The sequence below is a fragment of the Salvelinus namaycush genome, chromosome 29 (genome assembly GCF_016432855.1).
Source record: "Salvelinus namaycush isolate Seneca chromosome 29, SaNama_1.0, whole genome shotgun sequence".
In the NCBI taxonomy this organism is placed as follows: Eukaryota; Metazoa; Chordata; class Actinopteri; order Salmoniformes; family Salmonidae; genus Salvelinus; species Salvelinus namaycush.
The window spans coordinates 1,141,681-1,168,286 of record NC_052335.1 but is presented as its reverse complement, the minus strand read 5'-3'; the positions used below and the strand labels follow the sequence as shown (position 1 = coordinate 1,168,286).

At 43.7% G+C, this 26,606-nt stretch overlaps 1 protein-coding gene across 1 annotated transcript; it reads right to left on the bottom strand.

The window, feature by feature from the left end:
- Window positions 1-1,850: 1,850 nt before the first annotated feature.
- On the bottom strand, window positions 1,851-26,606 carry LOC120024599 (pre-mRNA-processing factor 17-like). The gene is made up of 15 exons (XM_038968888.1): window positions 26,432-26,606; window positions 25,660-25,746; window positions 25,422-25,551; window positions 25,184-25,270; window positions 24,250-24,389; window positions 23,997-24,093; window positions 23,720-23,859; window positions 19,361-19,435; window positions 18,055-18,100; window positions 15,192-15,293; window positions 14,457-14,572; window positions 13,991-14,124; window positions 9,853-9,929; window positions 8,546-8,690; window positions 1,851-2,297 (listed from the first exon to the last, which is right to left on the bottom strand). The coding sequence occupies exons 1-15, from the start codon at window positions 26,603-26,605 to the stop codon at window positions 2,120-2,122; spliced, it is 1,728 nt and encodes a 575-aa protein (XP_038824816.1). The 5' UTR covers window position 26,606; the 3' UTR covers window positions 1,851-2,119.

Genomic DNA, 26,606 nt, shown 5'->3' with positions numbered 1-26,606 from the left:
CTTTTCGGGGAGGGGTTTGTGTGGATTTAATGGTGAGAAGGGAACTGTTACTAAAGAGAGAGAATCCTAATAAACTTTATGGAAAATCTGACCTTCAAAGCCAAATGACAGAAGTATGAAAACTTGACCATGGACAAGTAATTTCTTGACAGGCAAAATGTTCATCTCATTTCAAAAAGAGACAGCCATACATTGAGAATACATTTTTTTAAATAACGAAAAATATATTTTCCAGGATTGTGTGGATGATACTGATATCACTAAAAAAGGATGTAAACCCTCCAAATACAACTAATACACTGTGGGTGAGTATGTGTGAATCATTATCTCTGTATGCACAGTAAAAGTTAACATACATTTAAACTCAGTTTTCACAATTCCTGACATTTAATCCAAGTAAAAATGCCCTGTTTTAGGTCAGTTAGGATCACCACATTATTTTAAGAATGTGAAATGTCAGAATAATAGTAGAGAGAATTATTTATTTCAGCTTTTATTTCTTTCATCACATTCAAAGTGGGTCAGAAATGTACATGCACTCAGTATTTGCTAGCATTGCCTTAATTCTTTAACTTGGGTCAAACATTTTGGGTAGCCTTCCCTCAAGCTTCCCACAATAAGTTGGGTGAATTTTGGCCCATTCCTCCTGACAGAGCTGGTGTAACTAAATCAGGTTTGTGGACCTCTTTGCTCGCACACACTTTTTCAGTTTTGCTCACAAATGTTCGATAGGATTGAGGTCAGGGCTTTGTGATGGCCATTCCAATACCTTGACTTTGTTGTCCTTAAGCCATTTTGCCACAACTTTGGAAGTATGCTTGGGGTTATTGTCCATTTGGAAGACCCATCTGCGACCAAGCTTTAACTTCCTGACTGATGTCTTGAGATGTTGCTTCAATATATCCACCAAATTTTCCTCCCTCATGATGCCATCTATTTTGTGAAGTGCACCAGACCCTCCTGCAGCAAAGCACCCCCACAACATGATGCTGCCACCCCCGTGCTTCACGGTTGGGATGGTGTTCTTCGGCTTGCAAGCCTCCCCCCTTTTCCTCCAAACATCATTACGGCCAAACAGTTCTATTTTTGCTTCATCAGACCAGAGGACATTTCTCCAAAAAGTACAATCTTTGTCCCCATGTGCAGTTGCAAACCGTAGTCTGGCTTTTTTATGGCGGTTTTGGAGCAGTGGCTTCTTCCTTGCTGAGCGACCTTTCAGGTTATGTCGATATAGATACTTTTGTACGCGATTCCTCCTGCATCTTCACAAGGGCCTTTGCTGCTGTTCTGGGATTGATTTGAACTTTTCGCACCAAAGTACGAACATCTCTAGGAGACAGAACGAGTCTCCTTCCTGAGCTGTATGACGGCTACGTGGTCCCATGGTGTTATACTTGCGTACTATTGTTTGTACAGGTGAACGTGGTACCTTCAGGCGTTTGGAAATTGCTCCCAAGGATGAACCAGACTTGTGGAGGTCTACAATTTTTATTTTGAGGTCTTGGTTGATTTCTTTTGATTTTCCCCATGATGTCAAGCAAAGGCACTGAGTTTGAAGGTAGGCCATAAAATACATCCACAGGTGCACCTCCAATTGACTCAAATGATGTCAATTATCCTATCAGAAGCTTCTAAAGCCATGACACTTTCTGGAATTTTTCAAGCTGTTTACATACACTAAGTTGACTGTGCTTTTAAACTTCTGACCCACTGGAATTGTGATACAGTGAATTATAAGTGAAATAATCTGCCTGTAAACAATTGTTGGAAAAATGACTTGTGTCATGCACAAAGTAGATGTCTTAACTGACTAGCCAAAACTATAGTTTGTTAACAAGAAATTTGTGGAGTGGTTGAAAAACAAGTTTTAATGACTCCAACCTAAGTCTATGTAAACTTCCAACTTCAAATGTATACAGCTCTTTATCAAAATCACCAGTTCAAAGTTCAATCCACCGGTGTCCCCTCTTCAGATGGGGTAGAAATATACACTGAGTTAAAACAGGACTGGATACCAGCCCTATGACTGCCATTAAATTATGGAAAATACATGACAGAAAGACCACCACCTCTCCCCCTAAAGAGAGGGAGTCCATCTGCACCCCCCACCCCCATGTTTCTAGTCCCAGAGTTTGATCTGTCCGTCCCAGCCACAGGTGATGACCTTGGAGGTCTCATGAGGATGCCACAGGGCGCTGATGCACACCTTGTCGTGGGCCTTGATCCGGTGATACAGCTTGGTGGTCTTCCAGTCCCAGATATTCAGCTTCCCATCCGCATCGCCAGACACCACATAGCTACAAGAGAGAGAGGGATGAGGAGCGAGAAAGGGAGAGAAGGGAGGAGAGAAAGAGGTTAGCCTCCCTGCTAAAAATGTATCCTGTTGCATTTCACCTAAGAGGTTGTGTGAATTTGGGTTTCTGTGCGAAGGGGGTGGGGGGGTACTTGCTGTTTCCATGGTTACTAAGAGAAGTGAAGGTACCTGCTGATAAGGGTGAGCGATGGGGCACGGGGAAGGGTGGGGGCAACACGGCGAGGGTGAGGGGGTTCTTAATTGGGGTTTGTGCTAAAATGAGGTAGGTGGCCTGGTTAGCTCTCTCCTGGAGGGGTGTATATTCGGCACTAAGTACAGGATATGCTCAGAAACACTCAATGACTGAAGGACTCGTTATAGAGGGAAGTAGAGGTGAGTGTATGGATCTGTCTGTTTCTGGATAAACACAATATTACCTGCTTGGGGCATGCTTCTCTCTCTCTATCTCTTCCTGAAGTTTGTAACATTCCACCCTTCAAAACCCTTTGCTAACAAAAATACATGGGTTGATTCCAGGTACAAAAAAAAAAAAAAGGAAAACAAAATCTCTATTTGAAAACATGCTCGTACCATTGCTGTGTTACCTATCCCACTTAGACAAACACCAGGTGAACCGATAGATGGAAGCTTCGCTTCTAGTCCTTAGGAAACTGTGCAGTATTTTTGTAATTTTGTAATTTTATTTATGTATTATTTATTACATTGTTAGCCCAGAAAACCTTAAGTGTTATTACATACAACCAGGAAGAATTATTGGATATCAGAGACTTCAACGACCAGGAATATGACTTTACCAAAGCGGATCCTTTGTTTGCACCTCGCACGGCATTTGAAATGATTCCAGAGGCCGAAACAATGCCGCCGTTGGACAGGGTGCCGGAGCGGTCTTCTAGTGAGGCTTCTGATGCGCGCACACCACTCACCGCTCCCGAGTATATTACTCACTAATTTCCAGTCCTTAGTTAACATAGTCGACATAATCTGGGCAAGAGTTGCTTTCCAAAAGACATATCCGGGATTGTAACATACTCTGTTTCACGGAAACATGGTTAGCTGGGGACAAGCTGTGGGAGTCCATACAGCCAATGGGATTTTCAGTGTATTGCGCCGATAGGAATAAACATCTCTCCGGTAAGAAGGGTGTATGTTTCATGATTAACGACTAATGGTGTAATTGTAACAACATACAGGAACTCATGTCCTTTTGTTCACCTGACCTAGAATTCCTCACAATCAAATGCCGACCGCATTCTCCCCCAAGAGAACTCTCCTCGGTTATAGTCACAGCCGTGTATATCCCCCCGCAAGCGGATACCAAGACGACCATCAAGGAACTTCACTGGACTTCATGCAAACTGGAAACCATATATCCTGAGGCTGCATTTATTGTAGCTGGGGATTTTACCAAAGCTAAATTTGAGAACAAAGCTACCTAAATTCTATAGAGCATATTGATTGCTGTACACGAGTGAGTAACACGCTCAACAATTGCTACTCTAACTTCAGTGATGCATACATGGACCTCCCCTGCCCTCCTTTTGGCTAATCTGACTAGGACTCCATTTTGTTGCTCCCCTCCTATAGGCAGAAACTAAAAACAGGAAGGGCCGTGCTTAGGTCTATCCAACACTGTTCTGACCAATCGGATTCCACGCTTCAAGATTGCTTTGATCACGTAGACTGGGATATGTTCCGGGTAGCCTCAGATAATAACATTGTCATATATGCTGATTCGGTGAGCGAGTTTATAAGGAAGTGTATAGGAGATTTTGTACCCACTGACTATTAAAACTTTCCCTAACCAGAAACCATGGATTGATGGCAGCATTCTTGCAGAACTGAAAGCACGTACCACCATATTTAACCATGGCAAGGCGACCGAATACAAACAGCGCAGTTATTTCTTTCGTAAGGCAATCAAACAAGCAAAGCGTCAGTATTTAGACGAAGTGGAGTCGCAATTCAATGGCTCAGACACAAGACATATGTGGCAGGGTCTACAGACAATCACGGAATACAAAAAGAAAACCAGCCCCGTCGCGGATATTGACATCTTGCTCCCACAAATTAAACAACTTCTTTGCGCGCTTTGAGGACAATACAGTGCCACCGACACGGGCCGTTAACTTCTTTGGGATAGGGGGCAGCATTTTCACTTTTGGATGAATAGCGTGCCCAGAGTATCTGCCTCCTACTCAGTCCCATATGCTAATATATGCATATTATTATTAGTATTGGATAGAAAACACTCTGAAGTTTCTAAAACTGTTTGAATGATGTCTGAGTATAACAGAACTCATATGGCAGGCAAAAGTGGGAAATCTGAGGTTTGTAGTTTTTGAACTCAGCCCCTATCGAATACACAGTGGGATATGGGTTATTTTGCACTTCTAAGGCTTCCACTAGATGTCAACCGTCTTTAGAACGTTGTTTCAGGCTTCTCCTGTGAAGGGGGGCCGGATGAGAGCTGTTTGACTAAGGAGTCTGGCCGCAGCCTCGTTCTCAGTCACGCGCATTTCACGAGAGGTAGCTCTCTTTCCATTGCTTTTCTACAGACAATGGAATTCGCCGGTTGGAATATTATTGAACATTTATGATAAAAACATCCTAAAGATTGATTCTATACTTAGTTTGACAAGTTTCTACGACCTGTAATACAACTTTTAGTCCGACTGGACCTGAACACGCGTTTGGATTTGTTTACCAAACGCCCTAACAAAAGAAGCTATTTGGACATAATTGATGGACTTTATGGATCAAAGAAAACATTTATTGTCGAACTGGGATTCCTCGGAGTGCATTCTGATGAAGATCATCAAAGTGAATATTTATAATGCTATTTCTGACTAATGTTGACGGCGCAACATGGCGGATATTTCTTTAGGCTGTTTTGGGCTCTGAGCGCTGCCGATTATGCTTTTCCCACTCCAGCCAGCTGGTCCGAGCATACTCTGAGGACGCGGCTAGGGATGCCGTCTGGGCCAGCAGCCCTGCGAGGGTTTTACTCCCGTCGGCCACGGAGAAGGAGAGCCCACGGTCTTTGTTAACCTGTCTAGGACTGTTCCGTGACATTTCACATTCTTAAAATAAAGTGGTGATCCTAACTGACCTAAGACTGGGAATATTTAATAGGATTAAATGTCAGGAATTGTGAAAAACTGAGTTTAACTTCTTGTCAATAGGGGGGCGCTGTTTTCACTTTGGAAAAAATCGTGCCCAATTTAAACGGCCTCGTACTCTATTCTAGATCATACAATATGCATATTATTATTACTTATTGGATAGAAAACACTCAAGTTTCTAAAACTGTTTGAATTATATCTGTGAGTAAAACAGAACTCATTTTGCAGCAAACTTCCAGACAGGAAGTGAAAAACCTGAAAACGAGGCTCTGTTTCAGGGCCTGCCTATTCAATTGCCTAATATTTATCGATATGCATGCACTTCATACGCCTTCCACTAGATGTCAACAGGCAGTGGAAGGTGGAATGGGGTGTCTAGCTTGATCTGAGGTCGAACAAGAGCTTTTGGAGTGGCAGGTCAGGAATTTCCTTTCTCTACCTAGGCGCGCGAAGCACCCCCATATTGTCTTCTGATAAGCGTTCGGTATACACGGCTAATATCTCCGGCTCTTATTTTATTTGATACATGTGATAATAACCTCGTAAAGTATGTTTTTTCAACCGAGTTCTATCAGTTTATTCAACGTTTATTGGGACTTTTGGAGTTTTCCGTTCTTTGCGTCGAGAGACGGTTGCATTAAGAACCAGTGTATCTTTCATTTGCCATACAACAAGTATTTTTATGTAAAGTTTATGATGAGTTCTTTGGTCAGATTAGGTGAGTGTCCAAAATAGCTCCGGACATTCTGGTGAATCGATGCTACATATTCACAATGTATAACCACGGGTTGCAGCTCTAAATATGCATTTTCGAACAAAACATAAGTGTATTGTATAACCTGATGTTATAAGACTGTCATCTGATGAAGTTGGTCAAGGTTAGTGATTAATTTTATATCTTTTGCTGGTTTTTGCGAATGCTATCTATGCGGTGAATAAATGCGGTTGTGTGTTTGGCTATTGTGGTAAGCTAATATAATACTATATTGTGTTTTCGCTGTAAAACACTTTTTTTTTTTAATCAGAAATATTGGCTGGATTCACAAGATGTTTATCTTTCATTTGCTGTACACCATGTATTTTTCATAAATGTTTTATGATGAGTATTTAGGTATTTCACATTGCTCTCTGTAATTATTCTGGCTGCTTTGGTGATATTTTTGATGGTAGCTGCAATGTAAAACTATGATTTATACCTCAAATATGCACATTTTCGAACAAAACATAAATTTATTGTATAACATGTTATAAGACTGTCATCTGATGAAGTTGTTTCTCGGTTAGTGACTAATTATAATTATTTCTATATTTGGTCGGTTTTGCTACCTATGCGGTAGAAACATGTTGAAAATATGCGGTTGAGTCTTTGGCTATTGTGGTTAGCTAATAGAAATACATTGTGTTTTCGCTGTAAAACATTTTAAAAATCGGAAATGATGGCTGAATTCACAAGTTGTTTATCTTTCATTTGCTGTATTGGACTTGTGATTTCATGATATTTATATGCTATTATTTACTTGTGGCGCTATGCTAGGCTATGCTAGTCAGCTTTTACTGATGAGGATGCTCCCGGATCCGGGATGGGTGTTAAGTAAAGGTTAAATGTATTTGGCTAAGGTGTATGTAAACTTCCGACTTCAACTGTATGTAAGAATGCTGTTCATTGACTACAGCTCAGCATTGAACACCACAGTACCCTCCAAACTCATCATTAAGCTTGAGACCCTGGGTCCTGGACTTCCTGACGGGCCACCCCCAGGTGGTGAAGGTAGGAAACAACATCTCCACTCCACTGATCCTCAATACTGGGGACCCACAAGGGTGCGTTCTCAGCCCCCTTCTGTACTCCCTGTTCACCCATGACTGCGTGGTCATGCACGCCTCCAACTCAATCATCAAGTTTGCAGACGACAACAGTGTATTACCAACAACAACGAGACAGTCTACAGGGAGGAGGTGAGGGCCCACGGAGTGTGGTGTCAGGAAAATACACTCCCACTCAATGTCAGCAAAACAAAAGATGATCGTGGACTTCAGGAAACCGCAAAGAAAGCAGCCCCCTATCCACATCAACGCGACAGCAGCAGTGGAGAATTTCAAAAGTTAAGTTCCTCTGTGTTCATATCACTGACAATCTGAAATGGTCCACGCACACAGTGTGGTGAAGAAGGCGCAAGTGCCTCTTCAACCTCAGGAGGCTGAATAAAATGTGGCCTGCCAACGAAAAACCTCACTAACTTTTACAGGTGCACAATTGAGAGCATTCGGTCAGGCTGTATCACCGCCTGGTATGGCAACTGCACCGCCCACAACCGCAAGGCTCTCCAGAAGGTGGTGAGTCTGCCTAACGCATCACCGGGGGCAAACTACCTGCCCTCCAGGACACCTACAACACCCGATGTCACAGGAAGGCAAAAAAGATCATCAAGGACAATAACCACCCGAGCCACTGCCTGTTCCCCCCGCTTCCATCTAGAAGACGAGGTCAGTACAGGTGCATCAGAGCTGGGACAGAGATTGAAAAACAGCTTCTCTCTCAAGGCCATCAGATTGTTAAACAGCCACCACTAGCACAGAGAGGCAGCTGCCTACCTACAGACGTGATATCATTGGCCACTTTAATAAATGGAACACTAGTCACTTTAATAATGCCACTTAAAGAATGTTTACATATCTCACATTACTAATCTCATATGTATATAATGTATACTGTATTCTTCACAGTATCTGTCACTGCTCATCCATATATTTTATACTTATATATTCTCATCCCATTCCTTTACTAGATTGTGTGTGTATTAGGTTTTGTTGTGGAATTGTTAGATATTACCTGTTGGATACTGATGCACTGTCAGATCTAGAAGCATAAGCATTTCGCTACACTCGCAATAACATCTGCTAACCATGTGTATGTGACCAAAAACATTTTTAATTGATTTCCGCGGCGATGTCACTGAACATCAGAACCCTGAAGCCCTGGGTCATATTCATTAGAAAACAGGGAGGGACTACCTGAATTTGTCCAATAAGAAACTTTTGTTTCGTTGCAAAACGTTTTGCTACTGTTTGCAATGGTGTCCTCTAATGAATGGGACTCTGCGTGTCTTACCTCATGTCTGGGGAGAAGTCCACCTGGCAGGCGTAGCCAGCCACCATGTGGCCCTTGAAGATCTTCTTCTTGTTCAGACGGAAACGGTTCTGGGCTCCAAAGATCAGGATTTGGTTGTCCATGGACTGGCAGGCCAGCCACTTACCTACGAGGGGAGAAAATACAATATCATTTTGAAAAACGGTTTGATTTAGAGTTATTCAGAGTGCAGTTTTAGTTTGAGCTTGCTGATGTTAGGGGTTGAGCCCAGGTCAGGACTTCTCCAATGGGCCTGTGCATTTCAAAACAACATATTTCTGGTCAACCTTTTTCAGAGTGTGAAAAGCAGCTAATGCATTTGAGGAGCTCAGTTTTGTTTGGAATGGGATACAACTGTAGAAACAAGCCAGGTTGGTTGAGTCGAAAAAGCCAGGTTGGTTGAGCTCAAGAAAATGTTACTTTTTATGGTCTGTATGAGTGGACCACCACAGAAGACTGCACTGGCAGCTCTTCTCCCTAACCACTTGAAAAATATGAGCCTTCCTTGTGGAAAATATGAAGACTTTTGATGAGCGAATGCCCACTTGGGTTACATCCCAAATGACATCCTATTCACTATATAGTGCACTACTTTGGTCCCTGTTCAAAAATAGTGCACTATATAGTGAATAGGTCACCATTTGGGACACACATTTTATGTCAACCTCACAGACGTTCAGTTAGCTAGCAACCCTCCCCGTCTCTCTCCTTCTCAGACACTGGGACTCAGTAACAGCAATGCTGGTTGGGCAGCCGTGCCAAAGCATTTCACGAATCACTACACTACTTGAAAAGAAACATGATGGAAATTCCTAGTGTGTGTGTGTGTGTGAGTTCCACTGCGTGCGTGTCCTGCCTTTCTGAGCGCCTCCCTACCAAACCCACATAAAAAGGACGCCATTATCCCAAAATGTGGATGAGAAACGGATGAACACAACTGGGCCAATTTCACCCGACTGCTCCGACCTCGGCTCTCTTTTGTTAAACTGGAGAGAAAACAACAACGATAAGAGGAAGAAAGGCTCCGTACGCAGTCCCAGCTAGGGCTGCTGCCTGGCTGCCATTTAGGAGTGGAGCTGTGGGGGACAGAGTGGAGTGGTCTGCTCTCCCAGTGAGAGTTCATCCATTATTTAGACTAAAGAGAAACAATCCATGTCAGGACAAATATGAACAGCTCAGAGAAAGATATGGGGGACGAGAGGATGGGGGAGAGGGGCAAATAAAAAGCTAAGTGCCAGAATATGTACACCAGTCTCTCTCTCTGTCTGTGTGTGTCTGTCACCACTCACCATTGGGCGAGAGTGTTACAGCAGGCATTGAGTGCATACTGGGCTCTGCGATGTACTTGAAGTCCACGGGAATGTCCCTGTAAAACATAACAAATCAGTTAGAGTACAGTCAAGTACGGTCCAAAGGTCAACCATGACATTACTGGCATGAGTATTGATAACTAGCAGCAATGCTCTCAGGTTTGGAAACATTCACAAAGTCATGCAATGCAGCTTGAGCTGTTTCTAAGCAGGACATGATTCTAGCAGACATCCAAAATAGAACACCGACAGTACAGCTAGGATCCAGACAGTGCTGGCATTACAGATATGTAAATAGTATGCATTTCCAAGCCATGTTTGGAAATGTCTGGATGTTTGGGGCGGCAGGAGGCCTAGTGGTTAAACCGTTGGGCCAGTAACCGAAAGGTTGCTGGATCGAATCCCCGAGCTGACAAGGTAAAAATCTGTCATTCTGCCGCTGAACATGGAAGTTAACCCACTGTTCCCCGGTAGGCCGTCATTGAAAATAAGAATTTGCTCTTAACTGATTTGCCTAGTTAAATAAAGGTTAAGTGAAAAAAACAATACTAAAATAAAAGTTTGCTTAAACGCTAGCATCCAATTAAATCTACACTTCCCCCCTCTGTCCTCGTGCTCTCCCTTTCTCAACCCTCCACTCTCAGAATTTTAGAGTCAAATGGAGGTATGTTGTTCTTGGGTCTGCCCAGCATCATCCAACTCGCTGGTCCTGTCCCACCTGGCTGCGTGACAGACACCAACCCCAGTGGCAGCCTGCAGATTGTCCATGACTGTGCCTAACGTCGTGTGTGCGTGCGTGTTGACTTGATCCTCCCCTCCCCTCACTCAGTAGTCTCGAAAGCCCGACCCTAGGAAGCAACAGTGACTAGGGTCTGATTTCAATGACAGACTCTTTGGCAACTTCAATACGGGAAGAAAAAAAAGAAGGTTGGATTTGGTCGGGTTCGAGACTGCTCACTCAGTGGGAGGCTGTCTATTTGGACTGAGGCCATCTCTGTCTCGCTCCCTCTTCCATCCCTCCCCCTCTCTCAGACAACAAACAGCTGGAGTGGTTTAGAGTAGCAGTGCTGCACAGTTCTATCCTATAAACACCAGCTAGGCCTATCTCCACCCGACAAACCAGGAACAGAAGGAAAAGGACTGCCATTTTCAAACCAGGGGGAACTACAGAAAAATAACGGCCTATGATCCCGAATACAACACCTTATCAACATAACATGCACATGCAGTCAGTCGTAGGATTAAACAAGATAAAATGTAGAGCGTGTGCACACACACGCAACCCAAACCGGCCCCCTGAGCGAGTGCTGGCTGACGTCAACAGCGGAGAAGTCAGGCCAAACTCAAGTCTCTGAACACAAGCAAAACACGTGAAATCTCCTCTCAGAGCTCCAAAAATAACCCTGCTCTCAATGTGTCTGCGTGGCTGGGAAAGAGACGGATAGAGCTGGGAGAGAAAAAGAACAAGGATAGGAATAACACCACCAGAGTTTGTAGTGGACTGCTGCTATTTCCTCCCGGGTTTGTGTTGTTAATAAAGCCCATAAACCGTCAGGTGAAGTTGTGTTCCTGAAGACCCTAACTTGCCCCAGTCAGTCCTAATCCACATTAACAGCTTCACTCAGAGTAGGACTGCTGATCTATGATCAGGTCCCCTTGTCCATGTAATCAAATTCATTGTGATTTACAAGACAAAACTGATCCTAAAAATCAGCACTCCTCTGTGACACTTGGATCAAAAGGGCCCCTGGTTTATATCTTACCCTCTACAGTGTCTAATGTAATTGATCCATAGGGGGTGCAGAGCCTGTAGCCACTGGGGGAAGGTTGGCAGTAACTCTCTCTGTGTGTGTGTGTGTGTGTGTGTGTGTGTGTGTGTGTGTGTGTGTGTGTGTGTGTAATTGATGTGTTTATAATAAGGACTTGATGCCCCTTGCTGGCATAGTGTAGTACACTGTATTGATTCTAAATCGTGCCCAGCCCATCTCTACATCCGCAACAAATATATCTCAACTACTGACAGCCAGCCTCCGAGAGAGCTCTTCACTCTGTGGGTGTGTTGTCCACAAAAGGAGCCAAGGGGGTGGTAGAGTTTGTGATATGCCTGTGTGTGAACAAGGACTCATTCCTGTCTCATTGCAAATCCCCATATTTCCCAAATTCACACAACGTACCACCTCTATCTCCATGTCAGTGATGTTGACTCCATGTCAGTGATGTTTATTTCTGCCTAATTCAGCTGAGCTGGGGAGAGGGGGAGTCCAGAGCCAGCCAGGTGGTATCCAGGGGAGACAGAGTGGGGGCAGTAAAGCCTTTCGTTGGCACAGGTTCTTCTCTCCACCATAATAAACACCTCTCGCACCCCCACTACACTCCCATAGCCCCTGAGTGGACCCTGAATGGAGTGTGCAATCCACTCAAATACTCAACACTCAAAGCCAAAAGACTGTGAATGTTTCACACTCTACCCTAACAAGCACATTCTATTGTGAAAGATAACAAGTGCAAGTGCAATGTCTCCAATTACCTGTCAAAACTACAGCAGAGACCAAAACGGTGGATGTGCACTCAAGCCCTTCGCTCACATAGGCTGCGTTTACACAGGCAGCCCAACTGATCTTTTGCCCAATTATTGTCAAAAGAGCTGACCTGGTTGGTCAAAAGACCAATTAGTGGAAAAAGATCAGAATTGGGCTGTCCAAGAGTGCATATCACTCCCTTCTCACCAACCAAACCCACTCCCTCCACAGACTCCACTACTAAACCCACACCTGGCACCGTCTTCCTACCAGTCAATCCTACAGCTTAAACAAACACGCCAACCGGATATTGCAGAAAGAAACACAACTGATTGAAAAAGAGGTATTTAGTAGAATCTGTGTTCCCTCTAAGAATCCTTGTGAAATGCCCATCCTTCGTTACCGGGTCTTAAATATTTATCATCTTAGCGGTAAACAGACCAGCGTTTGTTTATCACCATGGAAACCAAGCTAATTTGCAAGTCGTTCTCGGGGGGCTTGGTGATTGGCGGTTGAGTGGAAAGACAGAACATGAATGTCTAAAACAAGGTGTCAAACATACGGCCTGCGGGCTGGATACGGCTCGCGAGGGGGTCCAATCTGGCCCACAGTTGGTTAAAACATTTTTTTTTAAAGGGAAATGAACTATATATACTTTAAAATGACTAAAACCAAATGAAACTGTGTAGAAATAATAATGAACCTATATTCATACATTGACTGTCTAGCTCGGTAATTATCACTGTGAACAACAGGTGGCTGCGGAGGGGAGAACGGCTCATAATGGACGGGACGTTGCAAATGGAATGGCATCAAACATATGGAGATACCATTCCAAAAATGCCGCTCGTCATTACCACGAGCCCTAATTAAGATGCCACCAACTTCCTGTGCTGTGCAGTCAATGGACCTACATTCATACATTTTCTTGACTGTCCAGCTCGCTAATAATGACTACAGTCAGGGAGCATCAGACATTTAAAAAATGGACAGAGGACTGTTGTTTTTTAAAAATTTGTTTAAATTGGACGGCATGGAAATAACACATTTTAAGTACGGCCCTTTGGACATCGTTGAAGACCGAATGCCGACCCGGGGCAAAATTTGTTTGACACCCCTGGTGTAATACCTTTTGTATTTTTCTATAAAAATCTAAAACACGTCATGAGCAAATAAGTAAACATAGAGCGGAACAGGAGCAGTTATGCAAGACCCTGACATTACAAGCTAGGCACGTCGCTAGAAGAGGGGACTTCAACAGTAGTGAACTTCCCATGACCTGCAACCCATAGCAGCACCCTAACCCAATTCAACCCAACACATTCCTCCTCCACTTTCACTTGCACTTTATGACTTGTGAAACACTCTTTGGCAATGAGTTCAGTTTGCAGAGAGGCATCTAGAACACCGGCAGGACAAGCTGTTGGCGCCAATGTACAAGCAAGCGATATTATGCAAATGAGGTATAATACAAAGAGTGATGCTACTCATCAACATAACGGTGCCGATTCAGACCGTCAGCCAAAACACACAAGCTTGAAAGCTATGGTAGGGTCGGTGCAGACAAGAAGCTCAGCAGTCTCTTGTTTGTCACTTACCACTCCCACACGCGGAGGGACTTGTCGTCAGACGTGCTGACGAAACGGCGGTTCTCATCCACAAATGTGATGGTGTTGACCGCTCCCAGGTGACGGTCATACTCCTGAACCACCTCTCCTGTCCTCGCGTCCCACTGGGAGAGGGGGGGAAGCACAGGATGGAGAGAAGAGATCAATTAATAGATATTGAAAACAGGTTAAACACACACCGGTAATGTGAACGATAAATTACACAACACTCCTGTCATAGACAAACACTGGAACACACACACCAATATTACAGTTTAATAAAGTGACAAAATTATTCAAAAATAGAGAGGGTAAATAGAGAGATTGTCTGTTTAAAGAGTTAATTGCTTTTCCAGCGAGGGGACTCTGCCTAGTAGGTTGTTGTCTTTCACAGATCTCTCGCTCGCTCTCTCGTATTGCCATCAGCCTCTAGGTGGCGTGTGTGTCATGACAGTACCTGAACAATCTTCTTATCTGACATGCCAGCCACAAACAGATTCTGCTTGTCCTCGTCTGGGTTGAACTTGACGCAGTATGGCACCTTTCTGTTGGTGAAGCGGGAGATGCACTGGCCTGTGGAGGGACAGTTTACTACACATTTGAGAAAACCACACAGATTGTCTGCAAGACACATTGTCATCATTATAGTGCAGAAACACCCAGACATAACTTCCCGGTGGCATTATGGCAATTCAATCAGATTTGTCAAAACCAACATCCTCAATGCAATTGATGAATTCTCATTAATTGAAAATGGCACATTTCTAATCAACACAAGTTGACAATGTACATTAAATGTCCCCTAACCATACAGCTCGCTGACTCGTACACAAGGCGCTATGACAAGTCAGTGGTTCTACAGAACAACAAGAGGCAGATGAGTCTCTCTACTGCCCTCTACTGGGAGAGCAGAGACTCTCCCTGGTCCCACTGGTAGTACCCAGATCTACACAACAAACTTCTATCTGAATGTTCAACCATGCTGGCCACCTTCAGCAGGGCATAACATTATGAAACATTCTCATAGAACTGTGCTAAACAGAACTGACGTGCTTCTCGGAATGTCAAGTAATCGTGAAAGCTCTATTTGTGCCATTTCTATCATTGCCACGACTGTTCTGTTCAATGACAGCCCCCAGACACGGTGGAACATTTGTGGCAATTTTAACATGGTCACCACGACTGAACCGACCCGTCTCGGTGTCCCAGAGTTTGAGGTAGCGGTCGTAGGCTGCACTCATGTACTGAGACCCAGTGTTGTTGAAGCAGATATCCCGCACTGCTTTACTGTGGCCTGGAGGGAGAGACACAGAAACACACACATTTTATATGGACATATTCCTCCTGCTCTGTTATTCTGTCAAAGCCCCTGATCAGACTGCCTTTCAAATCACATTCATTGGTGGAATATAAAATCACAGACAGAGGGGAAAAAGGTAAGAAAGAGATTGAAAGCCAAAGTGGAACTGATGGTCAGAGAGAAGAGGTGGGTGGGGAGAGGGCGCATCAAGGAAGAAAAACAAGCTTAAGCACAAAGGGGACATGGAGTGAGAAGCTCTCTACTATACCCCACTTTCCCTCAACTCCTCCCCCTGGTCTCCACTCCTTCCTACGTCTATCCCTCCTCACACTCTCCCTCCCCTCTGTTTAGAGTTGAAGTCGGAAGTTCACATACGCCTTAGCCAAATACATTTAAACTCAGTTTTTCACAATTCCTGACTTTTAATCCTATTAAGAATTCCCCGTCTTAGGTCAGTTTGGATCACCACTATTTTAAGAATGTGAAATGTCAGAATAATAGTAGAGAGAATGATTTATTTCATATTGTATTTCTTTCATAACATTCCCAGTGGGTCAGAAGTTTACATACACTCAATTAGTATGTCAGCATTGCCTTTAAATTGTTTAACTTGAGCTAACATTTTGGGTAGCCTTCCACAAGCTTCCCACAATAAGTTGGGTGAATTTTGGCCCATTCCTCCTGCACCAGTCCCTCCTGCAGCAAAGCACCCCCACAACATGATGCTGCCACCCCTGTGCTTCACGGTTGGGATGGTGTTCTCCGGCTTACAAACCTCCCCCTTTTTCCTCCAAACATAACGATGGTCATTATGGCCAAAAAGTTCAATTTTTGTTTCATCAGACCAGAGGACATTTCTCCAAAAAGTACAATATTTGTCCCCATGTGCAGTTGCAAACCGTATTCTGGCTTTTTTATGGCGGTTTTGGAGCAGTGGCTTCTTCCTTGCTGAGCGGCCTTTCAGGTTATGTGGATATAAGACTCGTTTTACTGTGGATATAGATATTTTTGTACCTGATTCCTCCAGCATCTTCACAAGGTCCTTTGCTGCTGTTCTGGGATTGATTTGCACTTTTGCACCATGGTGTTTATACTTGCGTACTATTGTTTGTACAGATGAACGTGGTACCTTCAGGCGTTTGGAAATTGCTCCCAAGGATGAACCAGACTTGTGGAGGTCTACAATTTTTTTTCTGAGGTCTTAGCTGATTCCTTTTGATTTTCCCATGATGTCAAGCAAAGTGGCACTGAGTTTGAAGGTAGGCCTTGAAATACATCCACAGGTACACTTCCAATTGACTCAAAAAGCTTCCAATTGACTCAGAAGCTTCTAAAGCCATGACAATTTTCTGGAATTTCCCAAGCTGTTTAAAAGTTACAATCAACTTAGTGTATGTAAACTTTCTGACCCACTAGAATTGTGATACAGTGAATTATAAGTGAAATAATCTGTCCGCAAACAATTGTTGGAAAAATGACTTGTGTCATGCACAAAGTAGATGTCCTAACCGACTACCCAAAACTTTAGTTTGTTAACAAGAAATTTGTGGAGTGGTTGAAAAATGAGTTTTAATGAGTCCAACCTCGTGCACGTAAACTTCTGACTTCAACTGTATGTGTGTGTCTATAGAGTCAGGTTAAGTAACGTCTGGTCCCGCTGGTCTCTCTCCCCCCTCTCAGGCGCCCCTCTTGTTATGAAAGCCTACAACGGCAATAACAGGTTCCCGTCGAGGCTAGCCATCTGTCTGTCCACGCTCTAACCAGGCCTATCCCACATCCCATTACAGACTCCTAACCCCACAGGCACTGTACAGACCTGGCTTCAGATGTGTTGTAAGGTAGGGCAAAACACACACACACACGCAAGCTAGACATCGTCACCACACACACACACGTTAGCACTTTAGTTAGCTCGCTTGCTACTCTGAAATAACCCCACTGCGTTCTCTGAAGCTCCATTGCTGAAACACACGCACTCTTCATCTCTCCATTTCTTGCCCTCTATACACCCCATCCCCCTATCTACCCAGGGCTGTTGAATTATACATGGTGTTTGAGGGAGCCGACAGGCAGAACCACAGCTGAAGGAAAACAATCTACTCTGACAGCCCAGCCTGTCCACAGGAGGGAGGGATGGGGAGTGACCTGCATGCAATTCCCAGCTCCGTGCCTCTGTCTACTCTAAACCTATCCTCAACACTCAGCGGAAAGCTTATGTTCCATTAATGTTCACTTAGCGCTCTCTCTCTCTCTCGAATCTACTCCACATCTTACACCCCTCCCCCCCAACAGTGTCAACTCACATTCCATACATGTATTAATGCTGAATTAACGGTCCACTGCAAGAGAGTTCTGGAATAGTGGGAAACAGGGTAATGAGATGTCACTCTCCTTGACCGTGGCCCAGTGCGACGCTCTGACACACTCTTACATCCATTATTCCCCCGATGTTCGAATCAAGTTCGCTCCGCATTGAATTAGAAACATTAATGAGATCTGCCAAGGGAGAGGAGTGTGCTTGATTGGAATCCAACTAACTTGTACTGGTGGATAGATCGTATGTTGAAGTGATGTGCTTGATTGACTAAGAATTGCATTTGGTTTTGTATACCCTTAGAGATGACAACACTTAGGCTGGTTAGTGGTTTGAGCTAAGGTCTTATTCTCTTAACCCAAGGGGCATTGTAATCCCTGTAGCAAAACACACGGAAACAGAAACACAGTGTGAAACAGTAAACAGAGATAGTCCACTTACCGATAAATGTCCGTATGCACCTCCTCTCGTTATACACCTCCCACAACTGAGGAGAGGGAAGAGAGAAGAAAATATTTTTAAAAGCACTGTGTGATCCTTTGACTAGATTCGACCAGCATGGGCCAGTGTCTGATGCACCAGTCCCACTGGCAACCACTGAGGGTCTCATAAGAAATCAGCAAAGGGCTCATCTGAGACAGTAAGAGCATTAAAACCAGTAGGCCCCTGGTTCTACCAGACAGACAAACAGTGAGGAGTCAGGGGCCCAGAGACCTTTGACAGAACAGAGCCAACTTTATATCTAAATCCACAGGATAGAATGACTAATCTAAGCCATGGGAGAGAGAACGAGACAGATGGAGGAGTGAGAGAACAGAGGGGAAGAGAAGACGCTCCTTCTCCAAAAACATGTTGGTTTGCCCTAGAGAGACATCATATATATATATATATCTGGCCAGGAAAGGGGAGATGAGGACAGGAAAAATTGAAGATCTGACTGAGTTGTTAATCACCCACAAGAGTCTAAGCCCTGTCTAAACCAGGTAGGTTGTGGTTCAACTAAGCTAAATGTAATTGTTTTAAGGATAATTTTGCTATTTGATTTAGAATTTTAAGACCCTTGAAGTATAACAAAATATATTATAACATTATTTGAACCAAAAATATTTTGGCTTACTGCTATTAGGCCATGCAAACGCATTGAATAACTGATTCACTACATAGAACAACAGATAGTACCCCGACATTTTTTAAAGTAAGTTTGTTCTGACGTCTCTGTCCTATATCTGAGAGATATAAGAAAGATCAGGAAAATTGTCGTCTTTTTTTATACATGCATTTAACCTCATATTTTTGGCACTAAACAGTCTCCACATTTACAGTACTTCCATAAAACAATGCAGCTGGTCCCGGGGGACCATCAGACAAGTATTTTGAGGCCTGTGAGTGTCCTAGAGCAAAACCACTGACATGTACGTGTTTGTGGAAAGGTGAGTGTGTAGACCAAACTGTTAGGACGCTACAGACAGAAGTTGACAGATCAGCTATACCGACATCAGACGAGTCCCAAGACGCGTGTGAGGGTCGTAGAGCAAACCGGAGACCACCATCATGTTCGTGAGAGTGTTATCCTTCCAGAGAGGGGTCATAATAGTCTATGTAGGCCAAACCGTTTGCACACCTTTCACATGCGACAGATTGGAACGCATCCAACGCAAAAAAACAGATATCTCTAGCTTAATCTGACAGATTTTGGGTCCTCAGTGAGGACTTGACGGTGTCTGAGCGAGGCAAGAGTGTTCCTTACCTTGACCTTGCAGTCCATAGAGCAGGAGAGCAGCAGGTGACCTGACACAGGAAACAGACGGATAGCACTGACCCCCTAGAGAGAGAGAGAATGAGAGAGAAAGAGGTTAACGTATGGACATGATAGATTATTAGAATATTAATCTGCCCATCTTTGAGCATGCAGGTGTGTATGGTATTGCTATAATTCCTCTTACATACATTTGCAGCCAAATATATTGGCACCCTTGCGCGTTCAAATAATTCCCCATTTCTTCACAAATAAAATGAAGACTGTCTTCACACCTTGTTATCGGATTTCAACATTGCAGAGGCAATTCCATTTTGTACACTTAAGTTTACAATTTTAAAATGTAGAAATAAAAGACAAGTGGCATGGATAAATGAATGGGCACCCCAGAGCGAGTACTTGGTTGCATAGCCTTTGGCTAAGATAACTCCCGAAAAATGCTTCTTGTAGCCAGCAATGAGCTCGCTGGCTGCTGTTTTCAGCTCTCGCCATAGATTATGGACGGGATTCAGATCTGAACTATTCCCTGGCCACAACCTTCAACAAAGAGACCGTTTTTGGACACTGGTTTGAACATTGCACTCCCAATGGGGGATGGGGAGAGTTATTTTCTTTGAATGCTTCATCTGGTCGTTGGTAAACATAAGAAGACCCCACTGCAGAAAGAGACAAGAATGCCTGATTGAACTTCTCAAAAACCCACCAAAACAAGCCTAAATCCTGGGGGAAATGTTCTGTGGACCAATGATACAAAACTAGAGCTCTTTGGCATTACAGATCAGTGCTGTGTTTACTAGGGATGCAACGGTACACAGTATGTTGTCGTACGCCCCAAACGGTTCAATACACACATGTGAACCCGCGGAATTACGATATGCCTGTCATTTTCCTATAATTTCCAAAACGTGTTGATTGCGCTGTAGACTACACGTACGTTGTACATTAAGATCCACAGACGTGCAGCTTATGAACAGGCAAGGCAGGCAACTGCTTGGGGCCGTTAGGGGGCTCCTGAGGGCTGACAAACTTTACTCCACAGCAATATGTCCAAATGTAGTAACCGCAGTGACCTCAACCCCATCCCCCTTAAACAACCAATGGACGATTTGTAATGACATCTCAGTAGGAAACCTCCCTAAAAAGGGGCCCCATGAAGCGAGGGGAACCTAAAAACAAATATTCTCCCAGCCCCAACGTGACAATGGCGAGCACTAGCGAGAAGCAAATTTGAAGAGGCTCTGCCGTCTTTCAAATGTTTATTTATTTATTTTATTTCACCTTTATTTAACCAGGTAGGCTAGTTGAGAACAAGTTCTCATTTACGACTGCGACCTGGCCAAGATAAAGCAAAGCAGTTCGACACATATAACACAGAGTTACACATGGAATAAAACAAACATACAGTCAATAATACAGTAGAAAAATAAGTCTATATACAATGTGAGCAAATGAGGTGAGATAAGGGAGGTAAAGGCAATAAATAGGCCATGGTGGCGAAGTAAATACAATATAGCAATTAAAACACTGGAATGGTAGATTTGACAGTAGATGAGTGTGCAAAGTAGAAATACTGGGGTGCAAAGGAGCAAAATAAATAATTCAATAAATACAGTAGGGGAAGGGGTAGTTGTTTGGGCTATTTATAGATGGGCTATGTACAGGTGCAGTGATCTGTGAGCGGCTCTGACAGCTGGTGCTTAAAGCTAGTGAGGGAGATAAGTGTTTCCAGTTTCAGAGATTTCTGTAGTTCGTTCCAGTCATTGGCAGCAGAGAACTGGAAGTAGAGGCGGCCAATGGAGGAATTGGCTTTGGGGGTGACAAGTGAGATATACCTGCTGGAACGCGTGCTACGGGTGGGTGCAGCTATGGTGACAAGCGAGCAGAGATAAGGCAGGACTTTACCTAGCAGGGTCTTGTAGATGACCTGGAGCCAGTGGGTTTGGCGACGAGTATGAATCGAGGGCCAGCCAACGACAGCGTACAGGTCGCGGTGGTGGGTAGTATATGGGGCTTTGGTGACAAAACGGATGGCACTGTGATAGACTGCATCCAATTTGTTGAGTAGGGTGTTGGAGGCTATTTTGTAAATGACATCGCCGAAGTCGAGGATCGGTAAGATGGTCAGTTTTACGAGGGTATGTTTGGCAGCATGAGTGAAGGATGCTTTATTGCGAAATAGGAAGCCAATTCTAGATTTAACTTTGGATTGGAGATGTTTTATGTGAGTCTGGAAGGAGAGTTTACAATCTAACCAGACACCTAGGTATTTGACATATTCTAAGTCAGAACCGTCCAGAGTAGTGATGCTGGACGGGCGGGCAGGTGCAGGCAGCGATTGGTTGAAGATCCGCTGTGTGGGAACATTTTGGATTCAGTGTTCAATACGATGACGAGGGTAAGACCGTAAACAAAGTGCAGTCTGCAAGCATTGCTTTGCCACCCTAGGCTACTCGAGTGAAAACACTAACATGATGTGTCATTTACGTCGCCGTCACCTGGCCGTATCCCTTGCAGATGGAGCTTGAGCAAAGAGAGTCCACTCCTTAGCGAAAACAACAATCTCTCACTGCTGCCTTCCAACAACAATTTGCGACAAATTCAGAAAAACATAAAGAAATAACAAAAGCAATGGGAGTATTCATAGCCAAAGATTTGCTGCCCTATTCATTGTTTAAAGGGTGCTGTGTTTCAATTTTTTTCTTAAATAAAGACACCGAAACCGTACCGTTACCCACAAACCGTGATACATACCGAACTGTGGGCCCACTGTACCGTTGCATCCCTAGTGTTTACCGATGACCAAATGAAGCATTCAATGAAAAGAAACACAGGACAATCTAATATGGGAGGTTGAATAATGTGAGGTGAGATCTCAACACTTCAGTTGGTGGAGGGCACCTCTCAAACATGAAAGAATTGCTGCTGAAGAGTGGGCCAAATTGCTAGTAGAAAGGTGCAGCAAGCTGATTGACGGCTAGGAGAAGCGTTTGTCTGCAGTCATCTTGGCCAAAGTCTTTGCAATCAAGTACTAGCTCCGGGGTACCAATAATTCGGTTCATAACATTTGTCTTCATTTTCTAAACTACATTTGTAAACTTAAGTGTACAAAATGTAATTGCTTGTGCAATGTTGAAAATCCAATCAGTTGTGGAGACCAGAGGTGTCGCAATTTCAAATTGTTTTATAAGAAATAGGGAATTACTCCAGAAAATGCAAGGATGCCAATATCTTTGGATGCAACTGAGTGACCCGATGAGTGTTCCCTCACTCAACCTCTGAAAAGTAGGTTTGGGGGGTCTCAAGATTTTCATAACATTCCTTCTCATACTGGGGTATACGGTATTACTGGAAGTGCACACAAGAGGCGCCATCTCTGCTGTAACCAAGAAGCTTGATGTTGCAAGCCATCCACTTAGCAAACCAAATGCATAGCTGGAGCCCTGAGCTGGAGATAATTTATTTGGCACATCTTAGACAGATAGTGAACGTATAGTTATAACCCCCCCTCCTCCCCCCCAAGCTTCAGGGTGCCACAACCCTGTTTGCATGTATGATAATACCCACTAACAACTTGTCTTGGATAACACTGTTCCTCTAATCATAGACAGTTCAGTGTGTGTACGTGTGTGTGAGATTAGACTAAAGGACACTCCACACTTTACACAAACGCAGCGTTGTTTTCGACATGCTCTTGTGCTGTTACTTTTTTGGAACGGACCGTATACCGACGCTGTTTGCGTAGGGCCCAATAGCCTGCCCTATGGCTAGTGGCGCAGCAGAAAGAGATGAAATCCTTCTTGAATTCTAAGGCTAGAGGCAGAAATCAGGCAAGCATGCCTTGCTGCACACTGATTTGTGCCAAGACATGTTGCTCACGGCATCTGTCAAGCAGGATATTTGACTCAAAATCACAATGGCGTTACCAGAAAATGTGTCTAAACTCGCTATTAACCATCTACCCATCTCTCCTCTCATCCATGCATCCATCCTCTATCCCTCCATCCACAAACACACTAGCATGCTGCATTTGTATTCAACCCTCTTTACTTTTCAGTCTGCAACTGGCTCCTGTGTAAGTGAGATGGAAGCCCTGCTCATTTTAGACCCGAGTGATCCGGCCCCCTCTCTCGCTACTGCATACAGGCAGAACCAAAGGACTGATCACATCTCCACAACACTACCTCTGTTGCAAAAGCACTTTCTTTCTCTCTCGCTCACATTTCCCATCTCTGTAAATATGACAGACGCTGTGAAGTGTGTATCACAGTACTATAATAGCTAACCCCGATGAGTGTATTTCAAAATACTCCGGTACACAGTATGCTACCCTAGCTAACACACACACCCTACCTTGGTGTGTCCAGACCAGACGTGGATCTGTTTCTTGGGCAGGTAACACTTGTCTGGGATGTCTGCAGTACGCAGGTTGATGCCCACGTCTTGGGGTACGTGGAGGTATGACCTCCCCTGGTAGTCGTACGCATCTTTGACTGGAGACACAGTAGATAAACAGTAAGACATTGAGAACTTACTACATAATGGTCGACAACTCATTATCTTTTAATTTGAGTGAGTGCTGATCAGTTCAGTTATGTAAGTAGTAATGGCGGAGATGAGTGTTAGTTACCATGGAGAATGGTCTTCTCCTCCGCCGGAGCCTCTTCCTCGTTCCTTCCCTTCTTCTGCCTCTTGGCTGTGATCTCATCCAGCTCCTTCTGTTCCTCCTACAGACCAATCAGCAGAAAACAATCGGTCAGAATCAGACAATATCTTTCTATGAGAAAAAGCAGTTAAATCCAAATAATCACACTGCTGCTGTATAATACAAACATCCAAATTTTGTTTGACCTTCACATAATATTGTTTGATTCATTGATTACCTCTGATGGTTTGGCGCCGTCCTTTTCATCCACGTATTTCGCCCAGGGCCCGAGGTAATTGTCAATGTCATTCGCTTCACCTCCTTGCACCTTTTTCCTCTTGTCAGTCTTCTTTGGGCCAACCTCAAACACAGTCAATCCTACGAGAGGAGAAACAAGAGAAACTGTAATTGTGTTCTCTTTCTTTCACTGACTGTTATAGAAAGCAATGACTACAATATACATTTCAGCAGCTTTCCATTGCATTTCAAAACATCCTCTTTACCGGCTAGCAATATGCACGATGTTTAAGTGACTCGTCAATTTTACTTCCGTATTCCTTGTTTTGTGGATAAGAATGAGAACATGAAAACACGGCTATTTACGATAAAACTGTATATTAAATTGCATACTTGTTTCCAAGTGCTGTGTTTCAACGTATTTGACAGCCAAGAAGAAGCAAGAAGCCGAAAATCTATACACGAACTGCAAATCTTATGACAGCTTGGCGGGATATACATTTTTTTCCGGGAGGGATAGCATTTTTCAAAAGTACTGGCTGGCAATGTTCAGTAAAAACAAATGTGTGTCAAATAATATACAACATCAAACAGCCTATTAACAGGTTCTTACCGTCCTGTAAGTCCTCAGCTCAAGCAGGCACGCTCCGACATGCTACCAACGCAGCAGGGGATGTGGTCCAAATCAGACTTTCCTAACTCCCGTTGATGTCTTACTGTGTCAAATATTTTGATAACAGACATCGGGTTTGACTGAATCAATACACGAAAACAAATATGAATATGATATATGTTAAATAACCACGTTTTCATGAATTTTACGATATATTCCTGAAGCCCATTCAAGAGAGTCGGGACATGACGCCGGAAGTATGACGTAGGATGATGTCACTTACACAGGGTATCCACCACAAGCAAAACGAGCAGGAAATTACCTTTCTTTTTCTCTGCCTCGTCCACTGCACCGATGTAGCTATTGGAGGAGTTTTGGCTTGTATCCACAGACGGATCCAGAGCATAGCCTGAAAGCAACGGCGAATAACAAGTGAAAAAAATAACTAAGATGCTACATTCCTCTAAAACTTTAGATTCAAGGTGAAAGGAAGGCTGACCACTTCACAGCTAAACATTCTATCATAGACAATGACTGGGGTGTGAATAAGGTATATTTACCAAAGGTGGAGAAGGTCCTCCTCTGCTGTTCAAACATAAAGTTGTTGACGTGAGCAGGCTCTGCATAGCCAGACAGCATATTCCTGGGTGCAGCCATCTGTTGACTTTTATATGGGTTGACAGGACCCAACTAGAAGGGGTGCAACGTGAATATGCTAATGATGAGCATCTTAGGTAGGTACAGTCAGAATGAAGTAACGCAGTTTACTTGACTAAAATGTTTTAACGTTAATTTTACCTCTGGTGCAAACATGGTTTCATATGTGGGGTTGTAGGTGACCTCTTTGAGAGAGGGGTCCAGATGTACGCCAGTCTCCACAGCCTCCTGTTGGAGTGAAGAAACATGACAGGTTTTATACTGCTAACCATTCTGATCAATCATCAAACTATGAAGACACCTAAGTTAAAGGGGCTTGAAGTTAGCTGTCCCACATCTATCCTGTGTTGCGTTCAGTTCATTAAACGTTGTTACCTTGGGTGACGACAAAAACCGTCACGTTCAGTACAAAACGTTTGTACTGAACAACAAGTTTCCCACAAACGTTGCGTACCATTCTTAAACAGTCTTTGAATTGAGATGCGTTCGCTTCCGTTTGACGGAGTGTTGGCTGATCAGTATGGGTGACACTTGAAATCGCAAAACTCGTGCAGGCCAAAGTATCGCCCTATAGGCCACCATAATCACAACGTTCTTCAAGTTATCGTTAACAGCAAGTTGGGCTATCTAACGTTAGCTAGCAAGCTAAAGACAGTTAACATTTTCCCGCCTGACCAGCTAACGACATTACTGAACCCCTTTTGACTCAGCTAGCTACTTAGTGTTAAGCGTCAGCATCAAATTATTATCGACTAACGTTAGCTAAATTAGTGACTTTACTTTCAACGGTCTATGTAGTGTAGCTAGCTAAGTAGCTATTAAGTTAACATTACATTTCGGGTTTTTTTCTGTCACAAGCTAACGCTAGCTACATTAGCAGCCGGCTAATAATTTGCCTAGCTATCTCGCGTACCTTTACGGCGACCTCGGGAGCTGAATTGAGGACAGCCAGTGACATTGTTTTGCCAGATTTCAACGGTTGAAGATGTGCCAGAGCATCGGGTTCAACCTTTTCGGGAATAACATGAGATTTGGTCTCATTATCTGAATCTGAATCGCTCCAGTACGAAACGAGGGTGGCCGCCATC

What these genes read in the sequence shown, in the direction of transcription:
- LOC120024599 (XM_038968888.1), bottom strand. Translation starts at nt 26,605, where the DNA reads ATGGCGGCCACCCTCGTTTCGTACTGGAGCGATTCAGATTCAGATAAT. An exon ending in GTGCATACGGACATTTATCG is followed by an intron (nt 15,294 to 18,054) that starts GTAAGTGGACTA and finishes CTCTCCCTCCAG; the next exon opens with GCCACAGTAAAGCAGTGCGG. An exon ending in TGTAACACTCTCGCCCAATG is followed by an intron (nt 8,691 to 9,852) that starts GTGAGTGGTGAC and finishes CTCCCCTCGTAG; the next exon opens with GTAAGTGGCTGGCCTGCCAG.